General features: G+C 39.1%; 1 protein-coding gene across 6 annotated transcripts in view; it reads right to left on the bottom strand.

Annotated features, from left to right (window-relative positions):
• FBXO16 (F-box protein 16) overlaps window positions 1-24,823 on the bottom strand; it is a 58,524-nt gene that overhangs the window by 32,797 nt on the left and 904 nt on the right. For 5 of the 6 annotated variants that reach the window (XM_025462982.3, XM_025462983.3, XM_025462979.3 and 2 more), the window contains exons 2-3: window positions 11,656-11,691; window positions 2,217-2,423 (exon numbers count right to left, since the gene is read on the bottom strand). In XM_025462982.3, coding sequence (XP_025318767.1) covers window positions 2,217-2,423; window positions 11,656-11,691 — 243 coding nt within the window. Of the gene's footprint in view, window positions 1-2,216; window positions 2,424-11,655; window positions 11,692-20,241; window positions 20,378-24,823 lie in introns of all 6 variants that reach the window. The other variant, XM_025462981.3, reaches the window with a different exon arrangement.

Below are 24,823 nucleotides of genomic sequence, written 5' to 3'. Positions count from 1 at the left end.
CTTCAAAAACATATTTTCTAATGGCCATTCAATAATTCATCATATGACTATATGATAGTCTCTTATTATTGGACATGTAGAATGCTATGCTCTTTAAAGAAATGTTTCACTTTTGGAATATGTAATTAGTGTATATTAATACTAAATTTAAAGATCCAAAAGGACATGAGGTAAAAGTCTCTCTCTCATCCCCATCCTCTGGTCACTCATTCCCCTCACTGGATGCAACCACTGCTATAGCTCCTGTGTATCATTCCAGAAACATCCTAGGCCTATTTAATAAATATGTGTATATTATTTTTCCTTTCAAAAGTAGTAGGACAGTTCTGTACCTTTGCTTTTTTCACTGATGATACATCTTAAAGATTGTTGCAATTTATTTAACCAGTCCCCTAATGATGGACATTTCCATTGTTTCCAAACTTCAGCTATTACAAACAATGCTACAATATTCTTATACAGACAGGTTTTACATATTAAAGCATTCCAAGAAGTGGAACTGCTGAATCAAAGGAAAACGTTATTGGTTGTACCAATTTATCTACCAACAATATATGAATGTTCTTATTACCTCACACCCTCACCAATACAGAATGTGATCATTAAAAAAAAAAAAAAACTCAGTTAATTTGAGTCATGAAAAATGGCATCACACAATAAGGTTTAGCATTTTATCTCTTTAAAAACATCTATAGGGACGCCTGGGTGGCTCAGGGGTTTAGCGTCTGCCTTCCGCCAGGGCATGATCCTGGAGTCCTGGGATTGAGTCCCACATTGGGCTCCCTGCATGGACCCTGCTTCTCTCTCTGCCTACTGTCTCTGCCTCTCTTGCTCTCTCTCCCTGTCTCTCTCATTAATGAATAAATAAAATCTTTAAAGATAATAACATTTAAGAATTTTTAAAAATAAAAACTTCTAAAAAAAACTGCATTTCTTTATGTGAACTACTTGTTCATTTCCTTTGCTCATTTTTCTGTTGTGTTGTTCATCTTTTTTATTTGTTCTTAATACAGATTTATAGGAATTCGTTAAAACAGTAGGAAATTATCCACTCACTGGCAATATGTTTTTTCCTTGTTTATTGTTTGGGGATTTATTAATGAAGTTCTTTTTTATGAAGAAAATTTTAATGTTCATAGTTACAACTTAAAATCTAATATATATATAATGAATAAAGCAAGATTTTAAATTGTGTATTTTCTTTTAAGACTTCTGGGTATAATAATACTCACAAAGGCCTCCTTCCCTATGTTTTCTTTGAGTACTTCAATGGTTTCCTTTGATTTCATACCAATCTTTTATCTTATTGGAATTTTTTTTCAGATAGCTGCCCAATTGTCCCAACACCATTTACTGAGAACTCCCTTCTTACTGCATTCATTTTCTTAATTTTATATTTTATGTATGTATGTATGTATGTATGTATGTATGTATGAGAGAGACAGAGAGAGAGAGCATGAGCAATGCCAGAGTGAGAGAGAGCACTAGTAGTGGGGAGAGGGAGAAGCAGACTCCCCAGTGAACTGAGAGCCTGATGTGGGGCTCAATTCTAGGACCTGGGTTCATGACCTGAGCTGAAGGCAGATGCTTAACCTATTGAGCCATCCAGGTGCCTCATCATTTTAATTTTAAAGACTAAAATTAAGTTACACATACATGAATATATGGTAACAAGTAATTTCTGGTGTTACCAGACTCTACAAAAATTCTCAACAAAATGGCTATCAGTTTCATCTTGTAAGTAATAGAAGTATACTTCAACAACAGTCCCTTTTCCAAGGCTGCTGGAAGCAAGTCTACTCACTCTGAACTCTGAGTCTTGTATTTTTTGTGCATACCTCTCTAGGACCTCATTTTGAGCTTTTCTGTTTACAAGTGGCCTGCATTACTATACAATTCAGAATTGTATTCTTTTCCTATGCTCTGCAACATGAAACTATCCTGCTGATGAACCATTTTATATATATGCATTTGTCTCCCCAGCAGTGAATACTATCCTGTTGCCACTAGTGATGCCTTACATCATTTTACATGTATTTTTGAGCACTAAATACAGAGGCACAAAGAAGACAGGGGCTAATTCAAACTATATGGACTACACATACAGACCATCTCATCTATTTCTTGGTTTTACATATGTGCTTTTTCTCCCCGCTCATTTTAGAATTTTCTAGGCTATCAGTACAAAATGTCGTATACTTATTGTTTGCCTTTACCTGTGCACAACGACATAGGCTTCGGGGGTCCAGGAAAGAAAAGATGTATAAAGATAACACCCTTGGAAGCTTGGTAGTAAAATCCAGAGCTTCTGCTGGAATTTTTTCCTGAAGCTTTTGACAGCAGAACTTCTGCTGTGACAGGGAGCAACGTTCTAACAGGCCTGTCAAGATTCTTCTCCGTTGAGAGTCTGTCCATTTGTCAAACTGGAAAAAAGAAAGATAAAAAAACCCTGCAGGTTTAGTCAGATACCAGAGATTCATTAGAGGAAGGGGTAAGAATGGCATAGAAAGTGAGCTTAATATTTTATTCCTAATGAATAGCATGTATATCTTCCCCCAGTTAATAAATTTGATATTTTGCCACTTACCTGTCCTTTCTCACATTAATACATATGAGCATGTGCAAGACCTGAGTAGGTACACAGAAGTGCATTTGACCTCAGAACTTGTAGTTACATAAGCACAGTAAGTTGGAAGCTGGCCATATTCATGAACTGAGAAAATATATACTTAAAATATAACTTCAAGAGAAGGCATCTTGGCAATCTCTCTGGCCAGAGTTTCTGTACTAGCTCATAAGTGCTTAACTCTAGGACCAGAAACAAAGGTTTGCATTCACAATTGGAGATAAGGTGTACTACGCAAATATCCCTGAGAAGGGGAGTATGTTGAGTTAAAGTCTCTCTAATGTGTAAATGATTGATTGGAGAGAAAATGTCAATAGGAAGACCTGGAAAAAAAAAAAAAAAAAAGAGTGCCAGGGACAGGAAGTAGATGCCAGGGTAGACTGGGGCATGCTGAACAAAAGCTTTGGTCACTTCACAATTTCCCCCAGAGAGAACTCTAAATCAGTCCCAAGATCAATGACTGATCAAAGATAAGAATTTGAGAACTGGACAAAACCAAAATAAAGGCCCTTATGGGAACACCTACCAATTGAGTGAGCCATTTTACCGGAAGTCTAAACCTTTCTTTTTCCCTTAGCTCATTTTAGAGAAGGGAAATTTTAGAGAAGAGTTTGGGGCTACCTGTATTTTGTATACTATTACATTTCACATATATATTTTTTCTATGGTTGTCATAAAGTAATGAGAATTATAAGGAACTTTATTTTTATTTTTATTTTTTTAAATAAATTTATTTTTTATTGGTGTTCAATTTACCAACATACAGAATAACATCCAGTGCTCATCCCGTCAAGTGCCCCCCTCAGTGCCCGTCACCCATTCACCCCCACTCCCCGCCCTCCTCCCCTTCCACCACCCCTAGTTCGTTTCCCAGAGTTAGGAGTCTTTATGTTCTGTCTCCCTTTCTGATATTTCCCACACATTTCTTCTCCCTTCCCTTATATTCCTATAAGGAACTTTAGTTATAATCATAAAATATACTGAGTACCTAAAAAGCATGACAAGTCAGCTTCACTAGAGCCATATGATGTGTTTTTTTTTTTTAATTGGCAAGAATACTTCTTGATCAAAACTATTCACTATTATAGATCTATTTAATGGCCCAGGAATCTCAGTTTGGAAACTACAATTCAAGGGGAAATGTAGGGAGCAAGATGGAGTCACTCATGTCAAGCAGTGACATAAGCAGCCAAGGAAGGATGTTGTAGCTAAGACCAGATATCACCCAAACCAGCACAGACTGGCAGTACTAAAGACTAATAATCAGGAAGGCCATGGGTTTCTGGATGAACCAAGAGCTGATCATTACTGGAACCAGGAGAGGCCTGCAAAGGCCCAAGACTGATTAAGCTCCTTTAAACAGAGGATTTCTGGATCAAACTGTCAGACTCTGCAGACACTGACCCTTCCACTTCTGACGGTCTTTGAAAGGCAATTGTCGCTCCAGGCCCGGCCTGATTGATCTTAAACATAACAGAGATTCTCCACTGCTTGAACAGAATAAGCAGTATGAGCTGAGAGCTGACCTAGACTGGACCGAGGCCTCACCTTAACTGTGCTCTCAGGGACTGACCTCCATTTGGTTCGTTAACTTCTTGCCCCCTGTTATAGCTTCTCTGCTGTGTGACTTTGTATTGTACTTTGTTTTGTGTGATGTGTGTGAAGCTAAGTTAAATGCGTGATGACAAATGTCATTCTGTTTGGAATCCTGACATTGTGGAAAGACAGAACTCATGTAGAGAACTTTATAGTGTGCTTGCGGCAGGGAAGAAAAAAAACAAAACCTCAACTTACAAATAAATGAAGAAAATCTATTCATGTGTGAGTATTCCCTGATTTCTCCTATCCCTATTTCTGCACAATTCATATTTCCAGCTTTCACAGTGGGGGATTTCTTTCCTTTTGGGATGGATTGTTAGAATGAAGAGAGAAGCCAGATCAGAATGACTGGGGCCAAGGGAAAAAACCAAGCCAGAAAAAGTGCACTGATCTATAAAGAGCCAAGGGGAGAGTGTGAAGAGAGAGAAAAGCAGTTAGGTTTTGGCGTGTTGGGAGTTTGGGAGTTCAGAATGTCATTGCCTCGACAGCAATTAGAGACTGTGAGAGAATTGAGGTATAAAGGAAGGTATTAAAAAGAAAACCACTGTACAGTGGAGTCACTTATGTTAAGGGCCCATGTCAGCAAACCAAGATTTAATACTAACCTAATTGTATATTATATATCCCCAGGAATATAACCTTTAACCAGTCAATGCGGAATTTCCTGGTCAGCACTAGGAAATTTTCCAACAGATCCCTTCCATTTCCCTTAGGAAAGCAACCTTGCCTAAAACAATGCATTCTTTGCTAATAATTTCTGCTGTTAGGCTCCCTCTCTACTTTTTTTTAAAGAGATTTTATTTATTTATTCATGAGAGATGCAGAGAGAGAGAGAGAGACAGAGCCATAGGCAGAGGAAGAAGCAGGCTCCATACCAGGGAGCCCGATGTGGGACTGGATCAGACACTCAACCACTGAGCCACCCAGGTGTCCCTTCCTCTCTACTTTTAAAAACCTTTCCTTTTCTGTAGCTCGAGGGAGCTCTTCTCTATTTGCTAGATGGTATGCTGCCTGATTCACAAATTGCTTAATAGAGTCAATTTGATCTTTTAAATTACCCAGTTGAATTTTTGTTGTTTAACAAAAGGAGACCTGAGAACTATTGTCAAGAGTTTTGAACTGGTGCTGCTGTGATTTTTCTTTGAAACACAAAGTGGAAATTGGAATTATTTTAAAAGTTCCTTGTAGGTGGCATTCTGTGGTTCTGTAGAAACTGAGCTACATAGGGGACCCAGGATGATTATGGTCACAAAAAAATTTTCATGAGATATTATCATCACTGCAAGAAAACAGAAATAACCAAAAATGCCTAACAATAGGGGATCAGATATGCTAACTATAATATATAAACATGATAAGAGAAAGTATGGGATTACAGATTGATGGTGGGTTTGGGAAGGAGGCCATTAGAAGTCTCACTTCCAGTATTCTCCTATTTCTAATACTCTTTAGAAATAAATCACTAAATCCCAGCTCTGCCACTAAAAACCTCTCAATTTCCTCATTTATACATTAAGAATAATTATATCTAAATTGTAGGGTTGTTGTGAGGATTAAATAAAATAACATATGTGTAAAATTCTTAATGAGGTGCATGACTCATTGTAGACATAGTAGCCATCATTATGCAATATTATCATTAAAAACAATAAGTACGGGGATATCTGGGTGGCTCAGCGGTTTAGCACCTGCCTTAGGCCCAGGGCGTGATCCTGGAGTCCCGTGATCGAGTCCCACGTAGGGCTCCCTGCATGGAGCCTGCTTCTCCTTCTGCCTGTGTCTCTGCTTCTCTCTCTCTATATCTCTCATGAATAAATAAATAAAATCTTTTAATAATAAAAAAATAATAATAAGTACGGGGACACCTGGGTTGCTCAGCGGTTGAGTGTCTGCCTTTGGTCCAGGGCGTGATCCCAGGATTGGGGATTAAGTCCCACATCTCGCTCCTTGCAGGGAGCCTGCTTCTCCTTCAGCCTATGTCTCTGCCTCTCTCTCACTGTGTCTCTCATGATAAATAAATAAAATCTTTAGTAAAAAAATAAGTATGTGTGTTAAATCAGTGTGAAAAGAATATATATGCAAGCAATTAAATTAAAAAACATAAAATTCTCATGTTTGCAGATTGGCAAGGTTGTAAAGTACATTTAGAATGATTGAGGTTAGCTCATCTACTTTCATTGCTGCCCACGAAAAAAGAGTGAGCTCAGGTGGAAGAACAGTGATTTAAAATGAATATAAAAGAACCTAGCATTATAAAATGCCAAAGAAATCTATAAAAAAAATTAAAACATTTTCCACTAGAGATTAAAAAGATAATTATGTTGGTTTCTCATTTATTTCCTTGATTACCATGGTCAAAGGTAATTTATATCTGGCTTTGATAAGTGTTCTTTGCCTTGAGGGATTTTTCCTTTCTAATTGTGTTTGTTTAGGTTAATAGAAAATGAATTTGCATTCCTTGAACTCCTACCAATTGAAGGTGAGTTGATGACTCAGAAGAATGCTTCACAGTTGGGGAAAATCCCTTTGGAATTTAAAAGACGCTAGGAATAATCCAAAAAGTAAATAATCCGTGGAAGAGTTAACTGTCCAGGAATTCGATAATCTCCTACATCTCTCCCCTCACCTTTCAAGTAAAAATACCCATAACATAGTAGCCAGGGATCCAATATGTGAAATTTGGGGAAGATACCACTCTTCGATCCTGGTATCACATATGGTACCTTTCTTCACAGTTCCTTTTTTATATTATACTACATTATACCAAGTGTATTATGTTATATCACAATTAAGATAGGGTTATATTTTATAATTATTTTAATGCCTTTTTATATGGCTTTCTGGACTCAATAGAATTGTGAAAATCCTATGTTTGGAGTAGATGTTCCAAGGATTCTTGCTGCAGTTGCAGAAAGTGAGGACATTTGCTAGAGCCTTCAGGTTCCTCTCATCTCACACTAAATGGCAAGGAAAAGTTCACAGCAAGTGAGGGACAAGAGAAGAGGAAGACTTGTTATTTTTTGCTTGTTGGTTATCTCAATCTGGTTAAGTTTCTGAGTCCTAATCAAAAAACACAGGGGCGCCTGGGTGGTTCAGTCAGTTGAGCATCTGCTTTCAGTTCAGGTCATGATCCCAAGGACCTGGGATCTAGCTCTGCATCGGGCTTTTTGTTTAGCGGGGAGCCTGCTTCTCCCTCTCCCTCTGCCTACTGCTCCACCTACTTCTGATCTCTCTGTCAAATAAATAAATAAATATAATCTTAAAAAAAATAAAGTATGGACATATTATTTAAAAGTTTCAAAGAGGTACGAATACAGTTAGACATGAAAATCCTCTGTGACTGCTCCTCCCCATCCAATTTCATTCCATTCTCCAGAAATAACCACTATGCACAATTTGATGTTATACATTTCTATGCATTTGCATACATGTAGAGCCATCAATAAGGAAACAGTTAAATAAATTACAATACACCCATCCTGCAAGATACTGCATAGCAGTTTTTTTTTTCTTAAGATTTTATTTATTTATTCATGAAAGACACACAGAGAGAGAGACAGATATAGGCAGAGGGAGAAGCAGGTTCCATGCGGAAGCCTGATGTGGGACTTGGTCCTGGGACTCCAGGATCATGCCCTGAGCCAAAGGGAGACGCTCAACTACTGAGCCAACCAGGCGTCCCAACATAGCAGTTTAAAAAACGAACAGGGATCCCTGGGTGGCGCAGCGGTTTGGCGCCTGCCTTTGGCCCAGGGCGCGATCCTGGAGACCCAGGATCGAATCCCACGTCGGGCTCCTGGTGCGTGGAGCCTGCTTCTCCCTCTGCCTGTGTCTCTGCCTCTCTCTCTCTCTCTGTGACTATCATAAAAAAAAAAAAAAAAAAAAAAAAAAAAAAGTTTAAAAAAAAAAAATAAAATAAAAAATAAAAAACGAACAAAACATAGCCATAAATGATCTGATATGTAATAAACCCAGAGTGTATTATTTTCTCATTCATTCATGGCCTATTCATTTTCTCATTCATTCCTTCATCATGGCTATACTGCGATCTACTTACTATTGACACCATTTATGATACAAAAAAAAAAAAAAAAAACTGCAATATTCCGAAACATGCCTTTTCATGTCCTGTGTGAATATTTCTCTAGTACAGATAAGCAGAAGTGGAATTACAGGTTCAAAGGACATTTGCATTGAAAAGTTTAATCAATCCTGTCAAATTGCCTTTTAAAAGTCTTTACCATTTTACAGTCCCTCCAATTGTATTTAAGCATATCCTCTTTTTTTTTTTTTTTTTAATTTTTATTTATTTATGATAGTCACAGAGAGAGAGAGAGAGAGGCAGAGATACAGGCAGAGGGAGAAGCAGGCTCCATGCACCGGGAGCCCGACGTGGGATTCGATCCCGGGTCTCCAGGATCGCGCCCTGGGCCAAAGGCAGGCGCCAAACCGCTGCGCCACCCAGGGATCCCTAAGCATATCCTCTTACTCTCCAATAAATCCTTACTTACATTGGATATTATCTAGTTCTTCAATTTTTGTTACATCTCACTGTTTGGGAATCTCATTGTTTTAATTTGTATTTCTCTAATTTTAGTGAAACAGATAATATTTTATATGTTCATTGGTCATTTATATATTTTTGTATATTTCTCATTCTTCTACATAGAGGAGGGGCTGTATTTTTCTTTTTGATTTGAAGGAACTCTTTTTTTTTTTTTTTAAAGATTTGATTTATTCATGAGAGACACAGAGAGAGCACAGAGAGAGAGGCAGAGACATAGGCAGAGGCAGGTTCCCCACAGAGAGCCTGATGTGGGACTCCATCCAGGAACTCCAGGATCTTGACCAGAGCCAAAGGCAGACATTCAACCTTTGAGTACTTAGGTGACCCTGTAGAAAGTCTTTAAAATCCTAAATATTAATCTTTACCTATCATGCAACTTGCAAAATATTTTCTCCTGTTTCCCTTTTGAAATTTAGCTCTGTTTATGGTTGTTGCCAGCAAATTAAAAGTAATACCCTCTACTTTTTTCAAATTCCTTATAACACTATTATTATTATTTTACATTTTATTCTTAAGTAATCTTTATACCCAATGTGGGGCTTGAACCCACAACCCTGAGATCAAGAGTTGCATGCTCTACCAACTGAGCTAGCCAGGCATCCCCACTATTACTTCTGTTAACAACATAGAAGGTGAGAAAAAGTTTGAGGTGCTTTCTTTTCAATTAAGGTATTTCAGCTATTGTTTTCTGGGAGTTGTTTTTCTTAGAAGCAATTGCCTTTTCTAACAAGGATTAAAGGGCAGAGAAGATTCAAGAGATAAGGAATTAAACATGGAACAGGAAAGTAGAGGAGCTTTTCAGTTCCTTTTAATTATTTTGTTACTGTACAGAACGTCAGACAAGACCATGTGCTAATATATAAACAAAAAAGACATTCTATGGCCAATTATCTTTTGGATTGCCTATAATTGGATAGGTTTTATATTATATCTTACTGCATAATGTCCAGATTATTTTTAAAAATTACTTTACTTGTAATAGTAGATTGAGCTTTTTTAAATCGATACTTGATCCCTATAATAAAAAGGTGGTATAGTCATCTCTGCTGTCTAATTCCAGAACATTTTCATTATCCCCCAGAAGAAACCCTATACCCATTATCCATCAATTCCCCAGCCCCTGGAAACCACTAATCTATTTTGTGCCTCTATGTATTTGCCTATTCTAGACATTGCATATAAATGAGATCATATGATACAAGGTCTGGTTTCTTTCACTTAACAACATATTTTTTAAAGATTTTATTTATTTATTTGAGAGACCGAGAGACAGAGACAGAGAGGAAGGGGGGCAGAGGCAGAGGGAGAAGCAGATTTCCTGCTGAGCAATGAGCCAGATGCAGGTCTCTATCCCAGGACCCTGGGATCATGATCTGAGCCAAAGAAAGATGCTTAACTGACTGAAACATCCATGAACCCCTCACTTAGCATATTATTTTTAGGGTTCATCCATGTTGTAGCATGTATCAATACTTTATTCCTTTCTCTTCCTTTTAAAAATTTTTCTTACCTTTAAAAAATTTTAGTATAATATATGTAACATAAAATTTATCAATTTAAAATTTTTTAATTTATTTATTCATGACAGACACACACAGAGAGAGGCAGAGACACAGGCAAAGGGAGAAGCAGGCTCGATCCAGGGTCTCCAGGATCAGACCCCAGGCCGAAGGTGGCACTAAACCGCTGTACCACCAGGGCTGCCCAAAATTTATCATTTTAACCTTTTTTTTAAAAAAAATTTATTTATTTATTCATGAGAGACACACAGAGAGAGAGAGGCAGAGACACAGGCAGAGGGAGAAGCAGGCTCCATGCAGGAAGCCCGACGTGGGACTCAATCCCGGGTCTTCAGGATCACGCCCTGGGCCGAAGGCAGTGCTAAACTGCTGAGCCACCTGGGCTGCCCATTAACCATTTTTAAGTGTACCGGTCAAGGGCATTAAGTACATTCACAATGTTGTACAATCATCATCCCCATTCCTCTGCAGAACTTTTTCATCATCCCAAACTGAATCTCTGTCCCTATTAAACAATAATTACACATTCCTTAAATCTCTATTCTACTTTGTCTCTATGAATTTGACTACTCTCGGTACATCATATAAATGGAATCATACAATAGTTGTCCTTTTGTTTCTGCCTTATTTCACTTAGCATATTGCCTTCAAAGTTCATCTGCACTTTGCTTATATCAGAATGTCATTTTTTATGGCTGACTAATATTCCATTGTATGGCTAAACCACATTTTATTTATCCATTCATCTGTTGATGGATATTTGGGTGTTCATACTTTTTGAGTATTATGAATAATGCTATTAACATTCATGTACACATTTTTGCATGACCATATGTTTTCAATTCTCTTAGGTAGTAGAGACAGGTGGGGCTGTAGAGGAATTTGATGAGTAGTCAACATTGCTCAGCAATTGATCATGACTGAGAGAAGGACAATGATCACTGGGACTCTGTGTCTCCTTTGAGGAAAGCTTGAGGATGTTTTTAGTTGTGTAGAGGATGCTTGTATCTTGTTAAATAAAGCATAAAGTTGTTACAGTCTTCCTTTGGAAATTTAAATATAGGTAGAAGGGTGCAAATGGATGCTAAGTAGCCAAATGGATGAACTGTGCTGGTTACCAAGCTGTTGTCTCAGATTCAACTCACCTTTCTAAACTCTACTTTGTAAGAGATAGAAACCTACTTTGTGAGTATAGAACCCTAATTGATATACATAGAGAGTATCAGTCAAATTTCTCAGGCAATGAGTGATCACTTATAACTTTATGTTCAAACTGAATTATTTGGGCTCTATGATAATTAAACATAACATAATAGAGAAGAAATTATGTTTTAAATGGTTACCCATTTTCCAAGCAGAGCTCTTCTTTCTTCAAATACCTATAATAAATAAAAAGAACAGAATGATTTTATATTTCATGGTTCAAAATACCCATTATAAGAAAGATATCATTGAAGTATCAATAAATAAAAACTGACAGTCTTTGCATTATACCAACTGAGTATAAAAAGACAGATTTCATTCCTGAGAGGGTACGTTGGAGGTGATATTGTTTTTGTTTCTCCATGTGGAATTATTCATCTTAAAGAAAAAATAACACTTTTTTTTAAAGGCAAGAAATAAGAAAAGAAAGGAATTGTAAAGTGAAATCAATTTTAGAATTTGAAAGAAGGTGAAAAAAACTGACAAAGGAAAAACAGGAAAATGGAGATCCTCCTCCCCCAAATATCAATACTCTGAGAACCCGTGAAATTTATGAATGAGCAGCTCTGTTTTTATATTTCGATGTGTATTTATATCATGGGTGCAACACTGATATGTTTGTAGGATTAGAAGTTTATATATGTGTACCTCTGGACATACTACTCAGTGTTTATCTGTATAGGTTTGTTATTATATACAGGTTAGAACAGAAACCATGTCTTATTCATCTTTACATCTTCACTGTACAATATAACGCATATTACAGGTACTCACGTTTGCTAGATTGAATGAATGTGGCTGTGATAAGGAATATCCTTATGAATGTATTGGCGCAATGTGACTAGATTTATGTATTAGTGCAGAGGTATTTTTCTGAGCATCAGTCACATGTGTGTTTGAATGAATGAGGAAAGGAGACTGATGTGAGAATGTTTGGCAGAGGAGGGAGTTATGAGGAGAGGAAGCAAGAGAGAGTCAGGAACAGATGTGACTGTCTCTCTCGCGCCCACATTCACCCCCTCTGTCAGCTTTCACAATTGGGATTGATGTTTTTTCCCTTCCTTTTAGCACTGCCTAAGTGCTCTAGTGTTGTAAGAATGTTCCCACTTGGAGAGTTGCTTAGGCCCATTTCTTCTCTTTTTTTGTGGAGGAGGATGAGGAGCTGGTTTTATGCTTCTAACAGATAATGCTTTCCTTCCTTTTTTAGACTCTCAAACTTTAGTTTCAAAGGGCATACAAGGGATGTCTGGGTGGCTCAGTGGCTGAGCGCCTGCCTTCAGTCCAGGGTGTGATCCTGAAGTCCTGAGATCAAGTCCCGCATCAGGCCTCATGCATGGAGCCTGCTTCTCTCTCTGCCTATGTCTCTGCCTCTCTCTCTCTGTCTCTCATGAATAAATAAATAAAATCTTTTTTTAAAAAAGCTATTTAAAAAGGCATACAAAATGGGAATTGAAATAATTGCTTCAACAACCATCTAAGGCCATGAAATGGCATTTTTGCTCCCGGCCAGAGAATCTCATATATCACAGGTAGACACTTGATAGACTTTAGAGAAGAATGCCCTTCTCCCTTTCCCCCTATTAGTCCTCCCCTGGGCTATTAGGACCCTCAAATAATGGCAACAGATAAACTTGGGATTTCTGAATGAAAACAGAAGATAACCTATAGAACACAGAAGATTTTAAAATCTGGATTCAAATATTTCCTCAACTCTTGCCCTCTAACCAAAGCCTGTCAATCATCTGTTACCTGACTCCAGTCAACAGCACCAGCACTTCTCTGATACCCAGGGATCTAGCTCCTCCCAACTCATATTCCATTTATAGCCCGCATTCCACTTGGGCTTTACAGGGTTTACCATGGCTCTTTAGTTGTTTCTAGTCATTTTATTTTCCCATGCGGATTACAACCACTTTCTCCATAATCTGTCCAGGTTGCAAGGCAGGCCCTCAATAAACATCTGCTGATTGAACAACAACAAAAAAGCTTCAAAAGTCATAGAATTTTAGAGCTAAAAGGAATTCTTGAGATCTTTTCAATTTCCTTATTTTAGAGAGGACAAGCAGAGGCTCAAAGGCTTACATTTATAAATTTTATTTTACTTTTTTAAAGATTTTATTTATTCATAAGAGACACAGAGAGGAAAAAAAAAAAAGAGAGAGACACAGAGAGAGAGGCAGAGACACAGGCAGAGGAAGAAGCCGGCTCCAAGCAGGAAGTCCAACGTGGGACTTGATCCCGGGTCTCCAGGATCACACCCTGAGCTGAAGGCGGCGCTAAACCGATGAGCCATCGGGCTGCCCTAAATTTTAAAAATCACTGGTACAGTTGGCTGTCTGTTCAGCTCAACCCTACCGTGTTTCTCACTATAACTGTGGTCTTCCCTATTCTGACTTCCAGCCCTACATTTGAACTGCTGGGAAGAAGAAAATGTTACCACAACCTCCTTTCAAAAGGCAGATAAGGTGACCATCATAGTGCCCAGTGACAATATGGGGCATTGGAAACAAAGGGGCACTGATTTGAAGGGGAGAGAAGATAGTCAGCAAGAAGGTAGCAGGAAGGGGCACCTTTGGCTCAGGTCATGATCCTGGGGTCCTGGGATTGAGTCCTGCATCCAGCTCCCTGCAGGGAGCCTGCTTCTCCCTCTACCTATGTCTCTGCCTCTTTCTCTGTGTCTCTCACAAATAAATAAATAAAATCTTAAAAAAAAAAAAAAGAAGGTAGCAGGAAAGGAATGGAGTGGGAGGTAGGGAGTGTTACTTAGGCTAACTAACACAGTAGTCTTTTTTTTTTTTTTAGAGGACAGAGTCGGGGAGAGGGAGAGAGAGAATCTTAAACAGGCTCCATGCCCAGTGCAGAGCTTGACGTGGAGCTCGCCCTCATATCCCTGAGACAATGATCTGAGCCGAAACCAAGAGTCAGATGTTTAACCAACTAAGCCACCCAGGCATCCCTAAAACAAGTCTTTAGAGAGCCAATGACCAAGTCGAAGCAGGTCTAAGCAAATCCACTTCTTACAAAGGCATCTAGATCCAAATAGAAACTGATGGAAGTCGGGGGGCAGGGGGGAGGAATACCACTAGACAAGCTCAGTTCTGGCTCTGACTCGACCCTTGCAAGAAATAGAATTTGGGACACACTATTTATCAGGTGTTCAGTCAGTCTTATATTCTCTGGTTTAGAGTTAGTCTAAAGACTTGCAAATGAGGTTTGTCCTCTTAAAGAGCTGAAAAACAAAGTATTGATTCAAAATAGAAATATTAAAATGGATCATCTTTCCTCCCAGAGCCCTGCAGTTTGTTTATATCACAGTTTATTCAGAGCCTGCTGTTAAGTCAAAATCCTACGGTTGTTATTTTAGTCTGTTGACACTGCAGTTACATATTTCACCATGCGACATCATTACAGTGTAGGAGTGAAACATTTAGGGGCTCCTAAATTATGAGTGATGGATGGTAACTAGGTGCTTTTTCTCAGAACACCTTTTAACATGTAACTGTACTACATCTCGAAAAAGAAATGTTGGCTACTTTCAATTAAAACACTAGATGACGGGCCACCTAGGTGGCTCAGTGGTTGAGCCTCTGCCTTTGGGTCAGGGCATGATCCTGGAGTCCTGGGATTGAGTCCCACACTGGGCTTCCTACATGGAGCCTGCTTCTCCCTTTGCCTATGTCTCTGCCTCTCTCTCTCTATGTCTCTCATGAATAAATAAAATCTTAAAAAAAAATAAAACACTAGATGGCAAAGAAATGCATACTTTAAAAACACTCTTCTCTCAAAATTCATAATGCCCAAGTTATTTTGAAATCTGTCACATTTGGCTATGCTGATCATACTATCTTTTAAGGCATGTGAATTTGAATTCAATCTCTGTGCTAAAGGCCTGCTGCAAAGTTAAATTCCTGTACCCGGTGAAGCATCAAATGTTGTATGGAAGTGTTGAATTACTACATTGTACACCTGAAACTAATATTACCCTCTATGTTAACTAACTAGAACTTAAGTAAAAACTTAAAATACTGTGACCCTTTTTAAATCTAAAATAGTTGCATAGTTTACATTTTACTACAGAATCGAACAAAGACACAATTGAAATGAGAACAGAAAACAGGACCTCAAAATTACACCGATCATTGGTGACATTTAAATGCCCTGTTTTACAAGTATAGAAAAACCCTTGACATTATTTATGCATAGACACCTTCTGGCCAGCTGCATCCTTGGCATCTATTTTTAATACATTTTACACAGAATATTAGATCTGGAAGCAACCTCCAAGGTAATCTGATCCAACATAACTCATTTTATAAAGGAGGATGGTAAAGCCCAGAGAAAGGAAGTGACTTATTCAAGTCATGTAGGAAATTATCACTGTTTTGGAACCAGAGTTTCCAATTCCCAGAATTATTGTTATCTCCTTACTCTTATTTGTATCATTTTTAGATTGTTTTAAAATTTGGAGTTTTAGAAATTTTATTGCACTATGTAAAGTAAAAAATGAAAGCTTTCTTCTTACAGGACCACCTCCCCCATTGCCATCTAACTCTTTGGGGAAAACCATGATTAATAGTTTGGCATTGGAGCACCTGACTGGTTCAGTCAGTAGAGCATGTGACTCTTGATCTGGGGGTTGTGAGTTTGAACCTTACATTAAGTAGAGATTACTTAAAAAAAATAATTTGGTCTACCCATATACAAATTTTATGTGTGTCTATGTACATCTGCACATTTATATGTATGTGTGTGTGTGTGTGTGTGTATACATGCAGATATTTAAATGTTAAACGTCTGATTCTTGATTTCAGCTCAAGTCATGATCTCAGGGTTGTGGGATCATGCCCCAGGTCAGGCTCCTCACTCAGCAGGGAGCCTAGTTAAGATTCCCTCTCTCTCTGCCTACCCCATAACAAATAAATCTTTTTTAAAAATAGAGAGGTCTAGGGATCCCTGGGTGGCGCAGCGGTCTGGCGCCTGCCTTTGGCCCAGGGCGCGATCCTGGAGACCCGGGATCGAATCCCACGTCAGGCTCCCGGTGCATGGAGCCTGCTTCTCCCTCTGCCTCTCTCTCTCTCTCTCTCTCTCTCTGTATGACTATCGTAGATTAAAAAAAAAAAATAGAGAGGTCTAAAGAACAAAATAAATATTATCTCAAGAAATTATCATTTTGAGACAAAAACTATTAAAAAACCAAGATGAGATAATGTAATGCTTGCTGTGATCTATTGCCCAGGATTTACTCACCCACCTGTTGGGAGTGATGTTGACTGTCAGCCATGAGCTTGAGAGCTCTGCTTTGTTCCAGGTTAGGCCCTTCCATGGGACAGCTAACATCTACTGAATAGTCAGCATAGAAGTATATTTTTTATTATTTACTTATTTATTTAAATAATCTCTACACCCAGTGTGGGGCTCAAACTCACAACCCTGAGATCAAGAGTCAGATGCTGCACCAACTAAGCCAGCCAGATCCCCCAATGTAGAAGTATACAGGCAGGTGGCTACAGGGCCAGGCCTCAGACCTATGGCCTTCTCTCTCTTCCTCCCTCCTTCTCCCCTCACCCACCTCCCTCTTTTTCCCTTCCTTTCCCTGGTGCTGATCCGAGAGCCCTCCACAATCAATGCTCTACACACTAATCTCAAAGTCTGAGTCTCTAGTAAGCCAACCTGCAATGGGCAATCAGGCAATTAAGATACTTTTTTTCTCCGCAGCTGCTAAATCGACCAAGACTTCTAATTTTTCAAAGATAATTTCTGAAAATCAAGGCACCCAACAAATATGTATTTTGATTCAAGTCACTTTTTCACATATGTGTAAAACCTTCACAATTCTATGAGAAAACAGATTTCAAAACCAAACACTGAAGCTTTTTGGTAGGGGAAAGCAGAGAAGCTGTTAGATAAACTGTTGTGAGTGCCAAGAACATTAACAAACAGGTGCTCAATAAACAGTTGTTGAGCTGAATAAAAAAATACTTTCTCAATAAACTTGCAGTGTTTGTGCTCATGGCCAGATGAAGGCTGAATTTCTGTCTCTCATTCTCTGCCTTTCCTTTTGTTTCTCCTGGTCCCTCCTCTTAGTCTATGTATCATTCTTCTTTTCTCATTTCTTTTATCTTTTTCCTTTTCAGTCTCTCTCCCTTTTATTTCTCACTATTACGAGGGCTACACTAATATCTCTCTCCTCAAAATTGCTAATGTTTCATATCAGAGAGTAGAAACAGAAAAGTGCTGAACAGGAGGGGTCAGGACTGATGCTCTTGTTTTGCCAGGGTGGTAGCATATCTACTCACTTTCAAGGCCGAGGCTCAAATTCAAACTAAGGAAGGAGGGATTTAGAGACTAGAAGGAGAGAGACAGTGAAGGAGGTCCCAGGGAGGATGGCTGAATTCTGACTCCATCTTTTGGAACTATGTCAGGCATGGAAAATGCAGAGAGAAAAGATAGAATCACAGCTCTTAACACATTACAGTCGAGTGGGAAAGTTGGTAAACAGTGATGAGAGCAAAGAGAAGCAAGCAGGAGGAGGCTCTCCCAAGAAAATGACATTTGAGTTGGCTAGTAGGGGAGGCATCAAGGGGAGCAAAAGAGTGGAGGTGTGAGAGACCAGGGCTCATCTGGAAGCCACTTAATTGGCCTGAGCATAGGACAGAAGGAAGCAGTGGCAGGGCTTGGAACTGAGAGGTTAGCTGAGGTCAACTTACAAAAGATCCTCATTGCTAGGTGTAGTGATTTGGAATTTACTCTGTGGAGCAGGGTCTGTTATCAGTTTCACACTGTAGGATTCACTTGGTATTTTATTTTTAAATTTTATTTATGTTACTTTTTTTTATTTTGATATTTTAGAAAAATCATTCTGGGGCCAGACTAGAAGATGGATTGGTAGGAATTGAGGCAATGAAACCAGTTGGGAGTTACAGCAGTGCATTAGGCAAAGGGTTATGAGAGTATATGAACCAATGATGTGAAGCTGGAGGCATATGTAAATAAATGCAGGAAAGGGGCCCAGATGAAGAGGAAGACTTCTAGAACTTGAAAATGAATTAGATGGGGGACACCCGGGTGGCTCAATTGGTTAAGTATCTGCATTTGCTCAGATCATGATCTTGGAGTCCTGGGATCGAACCCCACATCCCTAGTCAGCAAGGAATCTACTTCTCCCTCTGCCACTCCCCCTACTTGTACTCTCTGGCCCTCTCTCTGTCAAATAAATAAAATCTTTAAAAAAAATGAATTGGATGTGGAAGTGAGGAGTGAGGGGGTACTGGTAGACACACCTCTTTGGGCCTCCCTCTTATACTCCTAAATATCTTGGAATACTAAGGGTGCAAGGTCTTCATTGTTCTTTCCTTGGGACCATTTTTCCAAGGTACATTTGGAGTAAGACAACCTTGAGTAATGAGATACTATCTCTCTTTGGGGCCAACGGTGGGCTTGCTTACTGCTTAGTATAAAAGCAGTGGATTCCCTGGGCTCACTGTTTCTTAGTTGTGATGTAAACCCATGGTGTGTGTAGTATTTTTTTGGGCCTTCTGGAGCACTCTTGTGAGAAAAGGCAGGCAAGAAGAACCAATGCAAATGTGGTGCTCCTGCTGCTTGCTGCACTGTAACAGAGATTTTTGTCTCTGACCCAAGAATCTTGTGTTTTCCTGTGAAAGAGTAGTGTCTTCTATGCCATAAGTAACAGACTAAGTTATTAGCATGTAAATTGGGGAAAACCAATCCAGAGCTGGCATGGAGAAGGATAATTTCTGGCTTGAGTGACTTGGTGTAAAGTGATGCCTTTTACCAGAAGGAGGAACTGGTGTATAGGAGCAAGATAATCAAGTCAGTTTTATTGATGTTGATTGTATTTTACTGACAACTAGGTGTGGTCCTTGTAATAGGTATTGACTATAGGAGCTCACTGACCTGTTGGTAAATTCTGCCCTTAAGTGAAGTACGATTAGAAATCCCCAGAGGTTGGCCAGTCTCACACACCAGCATGATACTCAGCTTCCCATCTCTGCAGTCCTTTGGTGCATTCTATTAGTGATTTCCCGGAATGCAGGTAGGAAATAAACTTCTTAGGCGTAGCTGAGTAATGTTAGTATCAATTGAGATTTATTCATTTTATTTGGTTAAATATGCAGCATTATCCAGTAACTGAAACTCTAGCAAGAAAATCTTTTTTGAGAACTCCTCACAGACAACCCTTTCCTCTCTCATTCCTGATGGTTCCAACAGAGAATCAGTGATGGAAGAGAAAAGCATTTGGGATGAAAGAGAGAAGAGCAGTGACAGTAGATATGGATGAGGAAAGAACAAATCTAACACATTTTCATCATGGGCAGGGATCCTGTCTACTGCCAGCCTTGCCCACATAGCAAGGGCTCAACTAAGTTTTTTTTTTTTTTTTTTAATTCTCCATTTGCTTCTTTTTTCCCTGAAGACTTTTTTTTTTTCATGAGGGACACTGGGAAAGGCAGAGACACAGACAGAGGGAGAAACAGGTTCCTCAAGGGGAGCCCGATGTGGGACTTTATCCTGGGACTCTGGGACCACACCCTGAGCCGAAGACAGATGCTCAACCACTGAGCCACCCAGGCATCCCTCCATTTGCTTTTTAATCAATTACAACAATCCTAAACAATTCTTGTTCATATTTTGATAAATAACATTTTAATACTTTTTTTTTTCTTTAAGGCATGGATACAATGGATTAAATGGCTCCAGTCACTTACCCGATCATTCAAAAGCTGATGGTTTAGGGGTGTCCAGGTACTCATCTTTGTCTGCATTTTGGGACCATCTATGCATTTTGGAGGTGCAAATGCCATCATAAAATAACTGAATATCCTTCCATAAGAAAAATCATACCTATCAGAAGAAATGAATCATGTAATCTTCAGAATATTGAAAGCACTAACACCACACCATCTTTTAGTATGTTGACAGAGAGAATTGGGGGGAAGAACATTTACTGGGAGCATTTTATAGGTCAGGCACTTTATATCCATGCTAAAAGTTCATAACAATTTGAAGAGTTGGTAGGTTTTAGCTCATTTTATGTATGGAAAAAATGAAGCTGATTGAAGTTACATACCCTGCCTAAGTTTATACAGACAGTAGGTTGTGGAATTAGATATCATACCAGATCTGTTTAAATCACTCCTACCTAGAATATACTGTACTGGCCAGAAATAAGTATTTTAATTTATAAAATCATAGTGCGACAGAAAGCACTCTATCCCAGTCCCTTGTGTCTTTCTTCCTCCCCTCTTTCTGATATCTAAGTAATAAGGGTTCTAGCTTGATACCATATTTAAGAAGTAGAATGGTGTAATGGACAAAGCTAAGCCTTTAGAGATGGATAGATTTGGTTTTACTAGGGGAAATGTGCTGTTTTTTAAATGCCCACTATAGGTCTACATTCATTTAATTAAAACACTTTAATTCTCATGAAGAATTACTTTGCCCTCAGTGCTTAAAATCTACTCATTTGGTTAATCAAGGTGGCCTCCTCTTCCTCAGCCAAGACATGGTTATGAGACCAAGCTAGGCCAGTTGGACTGACACTGGCTCATCCTTATTGGACGGCTGAGGTCGTTGTTCACAGTAGCACTGATGTTCTGTCAAATTGCTCCTGCTGCCTTACCCCTCAGAAGCCCCTTGTCCCTTCTTGCTCATTTCGTGAGCTACCTGACATCCTTGCAATAAATTTCCTCTTTCTGCTTATTTATTTACATTGCAAACATTACATTTGCTAACATTAAAAATTATAAAACTTTTAACCTTATACAGGTTTGATCTTGGCTCTAAAACCTACTAGCTGTATAATGTTTTGCAAATTATTCAGTCTATCTGAGCATTTAATCTATTTGCATCTACCTCCAACCACTGTTTCAAAGACTGGAGAAAATGGGTCCAGCAGAAGGCCTGACAAATGGATGGTCTCAATAACTAGTAACTTCCCTGTAACCTTTCCTAGAACTTTCTGTCATTTACAGGGTGCCTCAAAACCTATTAGAGAGCCATAACAAAATATTTAAAGTGGAAAACATTTAAAACGGGTTGATGATAGTTTCAATATATATCTTCAGAGTATCTGCTTTCTTCTGCCTTCCTTCCTCTCTGAAGGTGGGTTTCTATCAGAAGGCAGTGGTCGTGACCAAGAGAGCCAGGGCTTGCCTGCCTGTTCTTTCTTTTTTTTAAGATTTTATTTATTCATTCATGAGAGACAGAGAGAGAGAGGCAGAGACATAGGCAGAGGGAGAAGCAGGCTCCTTGCGGGGAGCCCCATGCAAGACTCAATCCCAGAACCTGGGGATCACAACCTGAGCCAAAGACAGACGTTCAACCACTGAGACGTTCAACCTTGCCTGCCTGTTCTATGGGCTCCAAAGACTACTCTACAGAAGAAAAAACTAGACAATTAAACACACACACACACACACACACACACACACACACACACACACATTACTTTTTGGCTGATATGGGATTTCCCTGAAAGCTAGATCTGAAATCTTTGAGGCTCTCACTTGACAGGTAATATTCTCTCTTGGGTTTGAGTTATAGCAGAAGATAAAGCCAATGTTTGAAAACTACAGGGGCATCATTACACAATTCCCTCTTGGCAGTTGCCTCCTGCCACCACTCCACTGGTATAAAGAAGACTCACATCAGCACTCACATTTTCCCCAACCTCTAACAGTTAATTATCTGAGTCACATGTGAGCCAACTTGCAAAAGGTATAAGAAATTATTTCATTACAGTTTTGTTAATTGGCAGCTATAAAAGTACGTGCGAGTGGGCAAGTTAAAGATACAAAGCATGGTCTTTGAGCCTAGATCTGCTCAGTTAAAAAATCACCTATTTCCTTTTGTTTTGCATTGTTCTTACTTATGTTTGACCTTTTTTCTCTTTAAAACAGTTGTTGTTTTTAATCTTTTTTTTTTTGAGGGTCATAAAGCTCTTGGAGAACATGATGAAAGCTATAAATCCTTTCCCTAGAAAAATGCACGTTAACACAAAATTTTGCTTAGCCCAGGTGAAAAACTCCTGCTGTAAGCTGAGAACTTTTCAGTTTGTGTAGGAAACAAGCTAGGCACAATTTCTGAATGAAGACAAAGTAGCTTCTCTTGAGCTTCCCTAAGGTCCTGCACTGGCTGTTTTCCTTTTCCTGGTTACTAAAAGCTAGAAATTATTTGATTAGCCTTTCTTCAATCAACTTGGTTTTCAGGAGATGGGGCTGGCCAGGAGAAACAGCTCTCTTGGTAATACAGTTCTGCTGAAGCATTCAAATGGGGCTGTCCTGCCCTTGCCTTCGTCATTATTCTTTTGTGGGTTTTTTCCTCCTCTTCCCATTCCAGAAGATGTGCAGTGTACATACCTGCATGTACACACATGTTCACAGCACACTCAGGATTATTACAAAGACAGAATTTTTATATAACATACACAAGAAATAACTGTCCCCACTTTTTGTCACCAAGACAAAGCAAGCTGTCTTCCTCTCCTTCCACATAGAAAGCTTGCTCCTGTTTTTTGTGTGACCTCTTTCCTCTTTAATGGCTGTCCCTGAATGCTGATCTTTAATTTTCCTTTAAATGAAAAGGAAAAAAGAGGGTCTTTGGCCTTAACCCCCAAGGTATGGTTCTAGTTCCACATTCAACAGCAAGGATGGGTCCTCTGGTGAAGTTTCAGGGGTTACAAACCTCCAATCTCATTTTCAGACCCACACTGTCACCATTATTTGACTTTACTAAGGACCTACTAGTCCTGTGTTAGGGGTACAAATATGAGTCTTTGCTTTAATAAAGCATGCAGTCTACTGGAAGAAAGGTTTTAAAAAAATATTTTATTTATTTATTCATAGAGACAGAGAGAGAGAGAGGCAGAGACACAGGCAGAGGGAGAAGCAGGCATCATACAGAGAGCCTGACGTGGGACTTGATCCAGGGTCTCCAGGATCAAGCCCTGGCCTGCAGGCGGCGCTAAACCGCTGTGCCACCGGGGCTGCCCTTTTTTTTTTTTTTTTTTTTACAAAAAATGTATATATTTAAGGTGTACAATTTGATGTTTTGATATATGTATCAATTTGATATATGTATCAATGTAATCATTGTGAAATTATTACAATCAAGGTATTTAACAGATCCATCACCTCTCATAGTTAGCATTTGTGTATGTTGAACACATGAGAGCTACTCTTAGTTTTCTTTGTTTTTTTTTTTTAAGATTTTATTTATTTATTTATTTGACAGAGAGTGAGAGGGCACAAGCAGGGGGAATAGCAAAATGAGAGGGGGAAGCAGACTCCCCGCTGAGCAGGGAGCCCAATGTGCGATTTGATCCTAGGATCATGCCCTGAGCTGAAGGCAGATGCTTAACTGCCTGAGCCACCCAGGCACTCCTCTCTCTTATTAGTTTTCAAGTATAAAACATATTATTAATTACAGTCACCATGCTAGACATTAGATCTCCAAAACTTATTCATCTTATAACTGAAAGTTTGTACCCTTTAATCAATGTCTCCCTACATCCCCTAGCCCCTGGAAACCACCATTCTACTAAGGGAAATATTTTTTTTTAAAGACCAGTTGAGAGCAGCCCAGGTGGCTCAGCGGGTTAGCACCGCCTTCAGCCCAGGGCGTGATCCTGGAGTCCCGAGATTGAGTCCCATGTCAGGCTCCCTGCATGGAGCCTGCTTCTCCCTCTGCCTGTGTCTCTCATGAATAAATAGATAAAATCTTAAAAAAAAAAAAAAAAAAAAAAAGAACAAGTTGAGGGATGCTTGGGTGGCTCAGTCGGTTAAGCATCTGCTTTCAGCTGCTTTCATGATCTCACAGTCCTGGGATCAGGGTTCCTTCTTAGCAGGGAATGTGCTTCTCCTTCTTCCTCTTTCTCTGCCCCAACCCTGCTTGTGCTCTCTCTCTCTCTCTAATAAATAAATAGAATCTTAAAAAAAAAAAAAAAGACCAGTTGATTGTACCGCTTTTCAGCTCAAAAACCTTCAGAGGCTCTCTGATGGCTACAACATAACCAGACTCCTTAGCATGGAAGTCTAGGTCCACTATGAGTTTACCTCAATCTACCTTTTCAGCCTCATCCCACTCTTTCTCCCTTCACACACTATCCACCCAGACACACGGAACTTTGGTACAAAACAACTAGTACAGAACTCTGATGCTTCTTTGCTCATGTGGTTTTCTTACATTGCTCACCTGAATCCTAATCCCAGCACTACATAATCGGTGCTCAAATATTTGTTAAATCAACTGACTGAATGAACACAATAGTGGAGAAGAAGCAGTTTAAAG

This window comes from Canis lupus, chromosome 25 (genome assembly GCF_003254725.2).
Source record: "Canis lupus dingo isolate Sandy chromosome 25, ASM325472v2, whole genome shotgun sequence".
NCBI classification, from domain to species: Eukaryota; Metazoa; Chordata; class Mammalia; order Carnivora; family Canidae; genus Canis; species Canis lupus.
Note: the sequence above shows the minus strand (reverse complement) of the source record. Positions and strands in the feature narration are given on the sequence as shown.